The 14,240-nt window shown below is 38.5% G+C and overlaps 1 protein-coding gene across 4 annotated transcripts in view; it reads left to right on the top strand.

Annotated features, from left to right (window-relative positions):
• The window catches only part of PPP3CA (protein phosphatase 3 catalytic subunit alpha), a gene marked incomplete at both ends in the record, with an annotated part of 188,430 nt that extends 178,939 nt beyond the window's left edge, over positions 1–9,491 (top strand). For 2 of the 4 annotated variants that reach the window (XM_079535017.1, XM_079535016.1), the window contains 4 exons: positions 112–196; positions 3,282–3,379; positions 6,139–6,168; positions 9,298–9,491. In XM_079535017.1, the coding sequence (XP_079391143.1) occupies positions 112–196; positions 3,282–3,379; positions 6,139–6,168; positions 9,298–9,491 (407 nt within the window). The remainder of the gene's footprint in view (positions 1–111; positions 197–3,281; positions 3,380–6,138; positions 6,169–9,297) is intronic. The other 2 variants (XM_079535019.1, XM_079535018.1) reach the window with 1 other exon arrangement.
• Between the last annotated feature and the right edge of the window lie 4,749 nt (positions 9,492–14,240).

Here is a 14,240-nt window from a genome sequence, read left to right as displayed (position 1 = left end):
GACAATGGCTTAGTTTGGCAAACTATTGTGTTAATATGTCATTTCTTGTGTTCAGAATAGTAATATATTATTTACAATACTCTACAAGTATTTTTAATGTATTTTTCATAGGAGCAACAGCTGCTGCTCGAAAGGAGGTTATAAGGAACAAGATAAGAGCAATAGGAAAAATGGCTAGAGTTTTCTCAGTGCTAAGGTAAGTAAGGGGTTTTTTGCTGTGGGGTTTTTTGTTGTTTCTTTAGAGACAACTTCTGATGATTACGTAGAGAACTCTATTGCTGCTGCAACCTTTTAAAAAAGTTTTTATTCATGAAATACTGCTATTTGTCATGACACATTGAAAAATTTTCATTGGTGTTTTTGCTGGACTTAATGCTAATAACAAAGCAAGACATCAGCAAAGAAAATTGTGGTTACTTTTTGTTCTAAGTCTTTTCTCTCAACATTTGCTAGTTAACTCTGTTAGACACTATGAGGCAAGTGTTAAATGAAGAGAGTATACTCCACATAATGCCTCATTAAAAGGGAAGGCAAACGTCCTGCTTTGTCACTCATAGTTCATGCTACAAGTGATTAAATATGAAAGCAATAGGGTAAATTAACTAAAAATCCAGGAAATCAGTGCGAATTGCAGCAGCTTGTTACCTTCAGCTGCACTCCCCCAAACACATGAACATGAGTAACTAGTTGCTAGCCAATGTTAGAACTTTCCATTTGATGTCTCTGAGTAGAATAGAAAAAAATGCTATACTCTGCTGAAGTCTAAATATAGAAAATGCAGTTATTCTTCCCTTGCAGCAAGTGGATTTTATCTATTGATAGATTTATTCAGGAACTTACATAATCATAGAATCACCGAGGTCGGAAAATACCTCCAAAATCATCCAAGTTGTCAAGTTGTCCAACTACCACTGATATTTCCCCACAAAACCATGTACCTCAGTAAAACATCTAAATGTTTCTTGAACATCTACAGGGACGGTGACCCCACCACCTCCCTGGGCAGCATCTTCCAGCACCCGACCATTCTTTCAGAGAAGAAATTTTTCCTAATCTTCAACGTGAACGTCCCCTGGTGCAAGTTGAGGCCATTCCCTCTAGTCCTATTGCTAGTTAAACGGGAGAAGAGGCTAACCTTCACCTCACCACAGTCTCCTTTCAGGTAGTTGTAGGGAGCAATAAGGTCTCCCCTGAGCCTCCTCATCTCCAAATGAAACAATCCCAGCTCCCTCAACCACTCCTCATAATTCCCCTCACCAGCTTCATTGCACTTCTCTGGACGTGCTCCAGGACCTCGATGTCTTTTTTGTAGTGAGGAGCTCAAAACTTGTATGTTGCTCTGTTGTAGTCTGTTTATAGCTTTTACAATTGGTACAAAATCAAAGGATTTTTAAAAACGTGTTGGTGTGGTAATATGATGGGAATAAAAGAAATAAATATAGTTGCTTGAAGAACGCGCTCTTGATTTCAAGTGGAACTCACAAACTTCCTTGATTTGAGACTCTCCTGCAATGTGCAAGCAGTGGGCACATATTCAGGACACAGCAGTTCACCCACACGCTGCAGATTGCAACAGCATAGCTTAAATTGCATACTGAGATGGAGGACTTTATGGGGTTTCTTTTTGGGGTTTCCAAACTGTTATGTGTGAGGCAGTAGTGATGCACAAGCTGCTTCAGTGGTATCCATAAAAAAGAGAAATTGGCATAGTGCCTTTTCCCTAAACAAGATGGGGGTGCAATCAGATGTTTCCACCTGCTCATCTGTATTAAATCTGGCAGAAAGCCTGGAGCTGACATTGCCACCACCTTCACAAAATAGCACAGTTATTTTTATCTGGTGAAATTGAGTAAACAAAGTTTGGGGAACTGGCTTTCTCCCATAGCCTTCAACTGCAGCATTTGGATTCACTATATTTTTTGAGGAGCACCTTTTGAAATATAGGATGAATTTAACAGAAACCTGGACTTAAATATGCAGAGAAGTCTTTTATATATATATCATTTCAAGGATGGGAGATGGATACAACATAATTCTGCTTTGTGCTTTGTTTTAATCCATGATATCCATGAGCCTCACAGCTTACAGTTTTAGCTTTAGTGGTTTGAAGAGAATAAGAAAGAATACTGTAAATCAACTTTTCCTGTGAATGTGATGCGCAAAGTGATATCGCAGTTTAACTCAATAGAAAAAGAAAAAATGAACCAAATTATTTGGCATTATACCATTTCTTGCAGCGGCAAAGCAAGAACAAGCAAAAACTTAGATTGGCAGTATTCTGTAGTGGAATTACAACACTATCTTAAATTTGGGATTAGTGGGCATTAGAACATTAGTTCTAATCGCCTGAGAAATGTGAAAACAGTCACAATGTGTTTTGGACTTTTACACTAAAAAAAGCATGTGTGTGAAAAGAATCATTTTCAACTAAAAATAGAACATCAAGAGCAAATGTCATAGGTAAACGAGTTGTTTGAAATAAATGAGTAATTCAGGGCACATTGGGCTAAAGAAAACACTGTCAACAATTCTAGTACAAGCAGTTTTGATAAACAAAACCATATTCGTCTCAAAATCTGTCTTTCTGTTTACTTTCTCCAGCTTAACGCTATTCTATTTTTCAAAGTAAAACACCTTAAAATATTCATTTCTTGAAGAATTGGGGTCAGTTTTACTGCTGAAAGGGTACATCATCAGCACTGCAGAGGGCTGCATGCAACGTCATGTCTGGATAAAGCTGTTGGATTTGTCTTGACATCTCTTGAAAAGCATATGTATTTGGGGGCCTGGAAAACGTATTTCAGTTTCCTATAATATTTTCTCAAATCCAGCGTCACTTTCAGCATACAAAATTAGAAGAAGAGTGCTCATAGTGAGCACTCACCCTTTATGGGTGGAAGTGCTTATTAATTTTAATGAGTTTCTCGCTCTGTGTTCTGTTCTGTTTTTAAAGTAGCTGATGATCAATAGTAAATAACTCCTGGTGTAGGCAAAAAGAAAACTATTTAAGTTTATTTTGGACCACACAATGTGAGACATTTAAATACTTAATTGACAATAACTGTTGCTTTGGTCTTCATCCTTTCAAGTTTGCAGTTCTAGCGCAATCCAATATAGGTATTTGTGTATGTTGGTTCCTAGATGCAGGTTATTCTGTTAACTATAGTGACAGTGCATGTACGGCGTGGTGCGGAGGTGAACTGCTGACAGAGAGGACAAAGGCCCAGTGTTGTGAGGGGAGAAAGAAAGAGAATGATGTCCTAATTTTTTTCCTTCTGTAGGGAGGAGAGTGAAAGTGTGCTGACACTGAAAGGGCTGACTCCCACAGGAATGCTGCCCAGTGGTGTGCTTTCTGGAGGAAAACAAACACTGCAAAGCGGTAAGCATGTTTGCCTCTGTGTGTCATTATTTGTAAAAGAAATGATTGCCATGTGAAGAGCCCAAGAAAAATAGCCAAAGTCTTCTCAGAAATAAATAAATAAAGGACAAAGTGAAACAGGTGATTTGTTGTACTGGAGCATTTGGAGCAGTTCATGTCAGGCCATTTCTCCAGACTTGTTATGTACCACTGATTTTCGAAGAAAGAGGAGGGGAAAAATTTCCTGAGAATCAACTGTTCAGTGTTAGATCAGCATCACGTCTGAAGTGCACTGTTTCCACAGTTTATAGTGTCATCTTTTATTTTTCTCAAGAGCAGCTTTTGATACACAGAGTACAGGAGATTCAGCTTAGATAATGACACTCAAGCCCTTATTTTATCTGATTTGTTCTTCCTCACAGAGAATCACCAATGAAAATAGTTCTAGAAGTAGATTTTATCTTCTAGCAATTCTAGCTGACAGCATGAGAGCAATTTCACATTCTGATTTAAGCTGAAAGGAAGGGAGGCTCTTAACAACACTGTTTGCCTTGTACACAAACACAGTATTGTTGGCTCAGTTTTTTACCAAATGCTTTTTGTTACAGGTAATTCTTAAGTCTGTAATAGGTCTGCCTTTGATGAAATATTCCTTTTGAAATAAAGAGCTGCAAAGTATTTATTTACTACTATAAGCTCTCCATTTTTTTCTGTGTGCATTACTGTAGAGTGTATATATATACATATATATATATACCAGTCTCAGACTTACTGAGCTCCTGTTGGCAGCAGATGTAAGAAATAGAAATATTTATAATTTTAACACAGTCTCAGCCTCTGATTTTCCTGTTTCCCTCCTGGAGCATTCTTTCTCTGTATTTTTCCCGTTTACTGTCTCTTTTCTCTTACCTGGAAGATGCAGGTATTCTGTGGTACACCTTTTTCCCCTTTTTCCTTCCCTTTTTCTTTTTGATGACTTGTGTGTTACAGACATAGTAACGTTCTGCTTTGAAAATGCTGCAATATGATTCCATGGGATACCTCTCTCAGCAGGGTTGAGCTCTTTATCTTAGGCTTTTTCACTCTATGGTTGCATTATATACATCAGAAAACATGATCCAAGGAAACTGCTGTTTTTGCCCTGGCTAAATGTTAGGAATTGAAATGAATTTGAGAAAATTGCCTAGAAGCCTGGTTTACAAATGACTGAAAGGAAAATCTCCTCATACTGCAGTATTCCAGCACAGTAAAACATTACTATACATGTTCATCTGAATTAGTTAACGTGTAGTACTCCATTCACCAAACAGTCTGAAATGTACATAGTTTCTATTAAGCATACATTCCTATTATTGTATGTTTTAACAGAAAATATGACCACTATGTTCTGTGGAAGTAATACATTTTAGTCACCTATTTCTTTTCCTAATGTGTCAGTGCTGGTTTGGATCTAGTTTTCATTTTAATTTTTCTCATCGTAGTTGTTATGTTTCCTTTTCTTTTGCATCTGTATTAGTTCAGTTGCTTAATTTTTGTCTTTTCTCTCATTCTATAGCTTGAGAGGCACAGGCTTACCTTGGTGCATGTGGATTAGCTCCTCTAATTTCCCCATGCAGCAAGGTAATACTATACATATTTTAGAATTGATATCAATCCATATTTAACATCCTAACCACAAAAATAAATAAACAGGGATTTATGGAGGTTAAAAAAAAAAAAGCTTCTCTATGTGGAGAAACAAGGCAAAAAAAGAGAGAAATCCCTAGAAACTTTGCTTATTGAGCTGTTCTTTAAACCAGTGAAGATCTTGAAAATCAACATTTCTTCTTAAATGCTTAACTGTATGATTGCTATATTAGATCACATTTGCTGATTTGCTTCCATCTGTAGAACTCTGACTGTAGGAACAAATTCAAGCCAAAGCTGATGGTTAGAACTCAAATACAAGCTATATTTTTTAATAACTGTGAAGGTTTAAAAGCAGTCATAACATATAGTGTATTTATTTACTCATAACAGTGCAGAAATCTCCTTTCTCTCTCTGACCAGGCTTTGCAGCTCTGGAAGCCCAACAGCTTTCAGTCTGGTTTCAATGTCCATCAGTTGAAAATACTAAAATGATTTTGTTGTCAAAGATTGGGTTGCCATAAAGGACACTGGACACTTCCAGATGGAGCAAACTGAGTGAGATTGCAAGCGGAGAAAAAAGCTCTCTGAGCAAACTCTTTCCCACCTTATGGGGAGGTTTCTTTTAGTCAGGAGAGAGGCCAAAAAAAAAAAAAAATTCTTAGAAGTTGCTTATGTGATTCTTTTGCCCTGTACCAGCAGCTAACACTTTTCAAACCAACTTCGTAAGTGGTATGAATTTGGTGTGATGGCTTTATGCTGTTTTTCATTCTCTGTTGATCCAGCAAATCAAATGGCTCTTCTTTGAAGCCATGAAAATTATACAATAAACATTGCAGGTCGAATATGCAGATCAGGTGTGTAACATGGAAGACATTTTCATTTTGTAGGAATTTTTTTTTTAATTCAAAGAAAAGTTTTCTAATACGCTTTTATAAACTTTGTGAATCTTTCTGTTTCAAACATTTCAGTTTAATTTGATCTGCAAATTACTGTTTTTATGTAGCATTTCTGTGTTTGTCTGTTTTGCCAAAATCCAGCACTTACAGTAACATTAGTGTTTTAGCTCCTTTGCTGTTCACTGATTTGTTCTTAGAGTTAAAATCCTCTGCTCATTTTTCTCATTCGTTTTGCTACCCCTTTCTTCTCTTCAGCTACTGTTGAGGCTATTGAGGCTGATGAAGGTAAATTGGCCAGTCCCCTTTCTGTTGGTGCTACAACAGATAAGGGCTCTGCTGGGTGTATTCATTTTGCTGTAGCTTGTACAGATTGTGTGGGTGTTGGGCTAACAATTGTGGCTCGGTATTAACCAAAATGTAATTGCTTTAAAGGGGAAAATGTTTTTTTTTGTTGTTGTTGTTGTCGTCGTCTTTTTTTCTTTCTGAAAGTTACGATCCTGTTGGAATTCCTGTGTGTTGAACCAAGCACTGAGTAATGCCGCAGTAGGAGATCAGGGGACTTGGATCTTGAGGGACATAACTCGGCAGCAGCACGTAAATGCTCTGTGACACATAGCTCCAAAGCTGTAAGCTGAAGGCTGGGTCTTGTCTCTGCCTCTAATCATTCTCAGCAATCTCTAGTCAAGGAAAACACACAGCCTTTTAATATTTTTTCCTTTTGTTGTTTTTTCTTCAGTTTGTTGTTTTTTTCTTTTAGTTCACTAGTAAAAAAAAAAAAAAAATTATTGGTCTTTTGTTACAGTTCAGCACATTTCTGTTTCTCTTTTAAGTAAAACTACACGAGGCATCTGTCTGCAAGACGTCTTTTTCCTCTGGTAGTGGCAGTTTACACACTGGATATTTGCATTAGATCAACCATTAACACTAGCACTGTTTTAGCTACAAATGAAAACTGTCTGGCTGCCTCGGAAGATAGCTGAGTGTTTAGCATCAAAAACTGTGATGCTTTATTGACAGGCCTCTAATTTTACCCATAAGCAATTTTTAACTGTACAGTTAATACCAAAGTAATTGCATATTGCGATGCAGATCTACAGTATTCATTCAGCATTATAAAGTTTTCGAAGAAGAATTTTCATAATTCCCCTTTAAAACAAAATTCTTCAGTTGTATTTTGTTCTTGCCCCTCTCAAATTTTTGGTGGGTACTTTTTTAGATAAATATACAAAATCTGATGATTGCTGTCTGTTGGTGAGATGTGCCCTTTTGGCCAGTTGAATTTGTTTTTGATTTTTGTAAAGCAGTGAATAAAATTATAGAACAAATAAGTAAGAGAAAATACAACTGCTTTCTAAATAGCAGTGAGTAAGCTGCTATTTATGTTGGAATTATCTATTCCTATTGGCAATCTCTAATCTGCAGTGTGCATTCTCGTTGACAGTTTGGCTGTTTTCTGTGATTTTCTGTGACTGTGTTGTGTTTAGTATACTCTCAATGTAAACTGCTAATACTCGTTGTCTGACCAGCAACTGCAGCAGAGCACCTTCTTCACTATTACAGATGACAATGTGTCTGCTTGAAGTGCAATTGATTGAACTTGATCCCATTCCAGGATGATGCACTCCTCATGTTAATTCTTGATTTGCTTTCCTCACTAGTTAGACACATTAACCACAGTTGTAATGGATAAGTCTACATAGACAAAGCTAATGATGGAGAAAATGTTTTGTCCTTTTCTAATTGTCCCTCTGCAGTTTGATTCAGGGCCTGATGACACCAGGTGCTCCATTGCTGTAATTCCAACTGAGCTGTGCTACTTGCCGGCTCCAGAACACAGCAAGTGTTTCAGTTTCAACACAGCCATCCATTAAACTGTTGCTTTAAGGGATTGGCCTGGGTGCTTGTTAGACATCCTCATTTTTGTGGTAGAAGATGAAATACTGGAAAAAAGCTCACTTTAGGGCCTGTTCTGTTTTCACTGCTCCATCCCTGCTCACTTAACTAATCGCCATTATGTTGTTGTTTTTCTGAGTTGAAGGGTGATACATGTTAAAAACCATGCAATTCAAAGTTCCAATCTAACATTTGTGAAACTGGTTAAGGAACTAAATCCTGAGGCAAACAGGATGTATCCATTTTCACAGGAATGGTTGGCAAAAATACCAGCATGAAAACGCTTTTCTCGCTCCCACTAAATGCAAGGAGTGGTAGATTGGTACCAGGGATGTTTGGGGTTTGGGGTTTTGGTTTTGTTTGTTTGGTGTTTTCTTTTTTAGCAGAAGTTCAAGCTTGTCTGGAACCGGGACTACATTTTGGAGGAGGGATGCTTTGGGATAGAGAGGGGAGAAGATAAAGAGTGGGAAGGAACATTGAATTTGATCTTTGAAACTCCCCTGCCATTTTTCTCCCCAGGGAGTTTGCATTTTCCTGGTACTAACACACCATTTCTGCTATATGGCATGTTAAGTTAGAGGCATAACAAAAGTGCAAGCAGCATTCTGGAAGTACAGCACACTGATTTGGTGTAGATAAGAGAAAGACACACAGAAGGCTTTTACAAATTGTCTGTGGGGCTGTGACCTGCTGTTTGCCTACAGTGCTTTGTTCTCTTTTGCTTTAAAGCTAAATATCTTAAATTCTTCAATCACAGACAAAATAAATAAATCATGGTCTGTGAATACATTTATAAGCCTGCGTCTGCCTTCTGAGGTCAATGTTGGCCTCATCAATGCTGCTGCTGAAAGGCGTTTCAAAAGTCCTCAGGTCCAGTTGGAACTTTGGTCCTCTGTGAATGTGTTTTCAAATTTCAATTGTACCAATATGCCAAAATGATGATATCCCTAGTCTGTGTTGCACAGCATTGCTGCTGTTCGACTCGAGCTGCTTTCTAAAAGTCCAGGGAAGCTGGAGAGGGCAACTGCCCCAAGTGACCAGCAAGCAGCTTGCTTGTGTTATTAAGAATGTTGGGCAACCCCTTACAAGGTCAGCCCCTAGTTTTAATGTGCATGACATGTTGAAAGTTCCGTGGAAGTTCTCCCTGATAAAAGGGTATTATGGTGGGGCACAGTGTCTTCCAGGCTGTACGCCCTGACAACAAATGCCAAACTCACTGGGCCACCACTGTGCCCTAACAGTGGTTCCGCATTACAGCCTGTAGTTTCATGTTGGCCTCAGAGCGTTTTAGGCTGAACCCCAATGACCAACAAAGTAGTGGAAGTTGATCTTGTTCAGAAACAGAGATTGTTTCCCAGAGGTGGCGGTGGTTCACCCCCAGCTCTGTGTGTACACGGTAAGGACTCTGTTATGTTGTCAGATCTTCTTGTTGCCTTCTTGGCAAAGAAGGGCATTCGTTGGGGGAAAAACTGCCAAGAGTTCTGCGTTGCTAATTTTACTTTTTAATAATCCTTTATTTAGCTATCAAAGGATTTTCACCCCAGCATAAGATCACTAGCTTCGAAGAGGCCAAAGGCTTAGATCGAATTAATGAGCGAATGCCTCCGCGCAGAGATGTGCCATCTGATGCCAACCTTAACTCCATCAACAAGGCAATCTCCACAGAGACTAATGGCACTGACAGCAACGGCAGTAATAGCAGCAATATTCAGTGACCGCTGCCCGGGCGGGGGGTGAGCTGCAGGGCACGATGGGGTTGCTGCGCATTGGCAGTTGGATGTTCTTGCCTCTGATAATAGCTTACTCGCTCTGGGGGCCAGGTGTTGGATTCGGTTTACAAAATCATCTCCGAAGAGAGCGTAAACTTTAATCTGGTGGGAGGGGGGTGGGGGATAGACACCTCCTTTGGACATGCCTTTAAAATGCTTGTAGAAAAATGAAAGCTAATGCTGGTATATATTGCAAAGTTAGGGGAATGAACATGTTTTCCTACTGCACTGGGAACTTCTAGATATGTTACTGAAAGGCCTTTTGTTATGTTACTGGACATGAAAACTTTGTTTAATTTCTTACTAACTATTGTACGTTTACAGTTGCAGCACTAAACATGGACGACATCAAAGCATTTTTAACAAAATGTACAAACTAAATAAGGACTATTTATTCATAATGTTTTGCTACTCTTGTCAGACAATGGCTATGAAATAAATTAGGCAGTCTTTAAAAATATAGAAAAAAAAAGAAAAAAAAAAAAAGAATGTTGGAAATTTGTTTAAAATGCCAAAAAAAAAAAAAAAAAAAAAGAGAGAGAGAAAGAGAGAGAGTGAGAGAGAGAGAGAGAGAGAGACGGATTAATTTTGTACAGATTATGCTTACCTCAGGTTTCTTTAGTGTGCTTCAATGCCCTTCTTTAAATATAACACTTATCTTACTAATTTGGCAGCAATTATCCTTTTCTTTGTTTTAAAAAAAACTGGAATTATGGTAACATAAATCTTTTTTTGCTGTTTATAATTAGGAGGGTTTGGTTTGGGGGGGTTTCTGGGTTTTGTTTTGGATTTTATTTTATTTTTTTTTGGTAAATCAAGTCTTGGTTGTGGCTTGCTGAATTTAAATATTTATGAGTGGTGCATTTTTAAGTATAGTGAACAAGACACCATATTAAGTGCAGTGAAAAGCATCTATATTCTGTAAAAATCTGCCTATGCATGTTTTTTAAGAAAAAAAATGGCTGTATAGGCCTGTATGGGACTGTAATGCGCTTAGTGGTCTGACTTATACTGGAAATGTATGTATACTGGCGTACTTTATATTCTCTAAAAAAAATGCTTAATGCCTTTGAAATTTTGTAATCGAAAAAAAGCTTTGAAAAATCTAAGGGGAAGAGTATTCTTAAAGTTTTTAACATGAGCTTGTCAGTGCACATATAGATGGGTAGCATGTTTAGCAAACCTTGTGAAATTTAAATAAGTTTGTAGTTACATGTGAAATTCTAAATGCATGATAACTGTTAATGTCATAATGGTTTAGTCATTTTGTTATGTTCTGTCATGTGCCACAAAATGTGTAATTTTTTCACTTTTTTCCCTTTGTATATCAGTTACGGGTTTCGACTGGTTCATTCTAAGAAGAAAAACTAAACAAAACGGTCCATTGATATTTTTTAACAATTGTATAAGTGCCCAAGTAATTCACTACAGCCTACAGCCTTGCCTTTGTAATTTGACTTCGAAATGTTGGCAATCAAAAGCATGCACTTGTAACAATGAGAGAAGCATTTTATATTACTACTCAATAAAAATGTGCATGAACTTAAGTGCTCTTCTCTTTCTTGCTGACTACATCACAGAAGTGCACACACGCGCGCGCATTTGTTACTCTCTTTCTCTTTGGACCAGAGAAGACCATCTGTATAAAGGAAGACGGACATGTTTCACAAGTTAAGGTCAGTTCTTTACTTAAATAAAAGCGCATTTGTTACCTAGCTATTCTGCAGTGCTCTACATGCTGCCTGTTTGTTTAGTTTTCCCTCCCAGATTCCACCTAGGAAGTTGTTTTTTCTGTAAAAAATGAGTACAGTGCATCCCACCAGCAGAGCGCACAACAACATGCTCTCGGTGCACTTTCCTCTCTCATCTAGAGGGCCCCATACGTAAAATTTGCTTTTTTATTCCCCCCACGGTTGTTGCAGACTTGTTTAATTAGAAGATTTATAACTAGAAATGTAAACTTACAAGGGGAATTATAGAATTGACAGCAGAAAGGCTCATCTTAAGCTTCCACAGCAAAGAGAAAACTCTGGGGCACATGGAGGTTCCCCTTTTTCCATTGTGACTTGTGAATTATGAAGATGTAACTACAGTATGCGGTTAGCATCCTGTCCTCTTTGGAAACAAGGAAATTGCATGGACAGGCATCACAAATGTTCTTAGCCAGCTCTTCTCCTGTATCTGAAAAGGTGGATTAGTATCATTTTCATTTTCAGTGTTCCTCTAGGAAAAGAAAAAAAAAATCAATGCGTCTCTGTATCGGATTTCAAATGTTCTCTCTTTCAGTCAGAGATGAAATGTAAGAGCTCTGCATTTTTTTTCTCATTTTCTCCCTAACCGTGCTCAGCATCCTTCCACAGTTCCGTCATCCTGTGAAGAAGTGATGGAAAATGCCCAAGAGTGTGGCAGTGGGTATTGGAACAGTCTTCCTTTCAGGTAGCATTAGTAAATGTTGGTGTGGTACCTGTTTTCTTACACATTCTTTCTACTGTGTAGCTCAGCACCTTGTTAATTTTGGCAAAGTAGGAATGGTGGGAAAAATATAGTTGGTTCAGAAGATCCAGGGCTAGAAAGCTGGATCAATTTTAGATTTAAGTTTTTCACAGAATCTTAGAATGGTTTGGGTTGGAAGGGACCATTAAGGTGATCCAGTTCCAGCCACCCTGCTACAGGCAGGGGCACCTCCCTATAGACCAGGTTGCTCACAGCTCCACACAGCCTGGCCTTGAATGCTTCCAGGGATTGGGCATCCACAACCTCACTGTGCAGCCTGTTCCAATGTCTCACTGCCCTCACTGTAGAGAATTTTTATTTCAAATTGTATAGAAATAAAACAGAGAGGAGGCATGTGGCATCTAACTAATCAGATTATTTCTGTATAAAGTAATGGTAAATCCCAGTGATTGTTTTATTTGCCACATTAGCCCTAGGTTAGCTAGCTGAACAGCTGTGAGTGGTTACCTTCAGGTTGAGAGTTTCTATAGAATCATCTGAACTGGCACTCAGCAGCCAGTTTGTGTGATGCAGAGCAGAGCTGTCCATCAGTGTATCATATTGTCAGTATTGGTTTAACTGGGCTCTGGCAGTTTCTTAACGCAGTTTACCAGGAGGAAAGGAGCCTTCCCTCAGCAGTGGTGGTGGTGTTGCATAGATCTCTAAATCAGTAAACTTAATCTAATCCATCAGAGCTTGAAAAATCAGCTGTGGGTTTGCTGCAGATGAGATGCCAAAGAGCTTAAGGGCAAGCAAGTTAGTTAGCCCAGGCTGAGAACTGCATTAGGAAACTCCACATAGTCTATGAGGAGGTTTTTTGAACTTTTTTGTCTTGGAAGAACAAAAAATGCCCTGCGTGTGTGAAAATAGCTTCCTCAGTGTAGTGAGGTAAGATGGCCTAGCTCTTTGCAGGACTGAGCCCTGCTGCCGTAGCACAGGTCACATTCTGGGCATCTCTGAGGTATATCCTGGGCTGTAATCAAATATAACCCAGAATTCAGCCTATAATTAAGTTCTAAAAGGACAAAAATATTTTTCAAAGGTTATCTTTCTAGGACAATCCCATCTCTTCTCCTCGTCCTTCTGTCTGCTGCAGAAAGTAGTTTTGGATGTCACAGCCTAACTCAGTGAAATGCCATGCACTGAAATACGTCTGCCCTTCCTGGTTTCTTTTTTGTCATTGGTAACTACATCAGGCCTTACTGGATTTTTTAACTGCTATGCTTCTACCGTGGCAGATGGTATGTTGGTTACTTGTATTTTCTGCACTACCATGATCTTCCTTTTCAGCAGCTATCAGGTTGTTAGCTGTTTGTTAGTGTACAGCTAACACTCTGAAGAAGACAATCCTGATTACTGTCCAGGGTTTCCCCCGAACTGTACTGGTGTTAACCTGCTTAGGTGTCTACCAGCACCACCAGCTGTCATGCACAGATGCAAATTCTTTCATCACTTTTTTTAACTTTTTTTTTTAATTGTCAACAGAGAATTGTCTGCAGCCTCTCAAGCAGGTTAGGCACAATTTGGCTTACATCTGAGAACGTAGCCAGCTAAATTGAGGTCAGGCAGCTGAAAGATGCTGCCTATTAGTACAGACCTGATCTATTTTCCACGGCTTTAGTTCACAGCAAAAGGAACAAAAATTTAGGAACACCTTCTAGGTTCAAACTAAGTTTATAATTTTAGTTCTTAGAAATCTGTTTCTCTTCTTTTTCAAGGTATTGTTGCTCAGATTAGTCAGATCCATGCATCTTCACACTTCTTTCACAAATACAGCTATTTGAAATGTTTAAATAAACACAAGCACCAAAGCAGCTGTTTTGGAAATAGTCTGCAGTTCACTTTCTTAGGTTTTGTTTGAGAGGGTGTCTGATTCTGCTAAAAATGACAATTTTCAGTGTGCAAAAAGGCAAGCTTTCTGGTTTTTGATAGATTTAGAAAAAATAAATGCCAATTCACATGCATTCACATGTGTATGTTTGCAAGTGTGTGAAAATCCAGTGGTCTGCTGTCACACCCATGGGAAGAAGGAAGATCTAGTGGAGCTGAAAGTTGTTTTTTCTTAGGCTTGTTGAGCTGACTAACTGACTGTTAGCAGTATCAGACTTGCTAAGCATTATAGAATGTATGTGTTAGGATAGGATGTGCTATAGAATGTATGAGGCTTTATTTATTTATTTATTTAAAATAACTGGGGGGCAG

This window comes from Tetrao urogallus (assembly GCF_951394365.1).
Source record: "Tetrao urogallus genome assembly, chromosome: 4".
Taxonomy (NCBI): domain Eukaryota; kingdom Metazoa; phylum Chordata; class Aves; order Galliformes; family Phasianidae; genus Tetrao; species Tetrao urogallus.
This window is presented reverse-complemented; position numbering and strand designations above follow the sequence as displayed.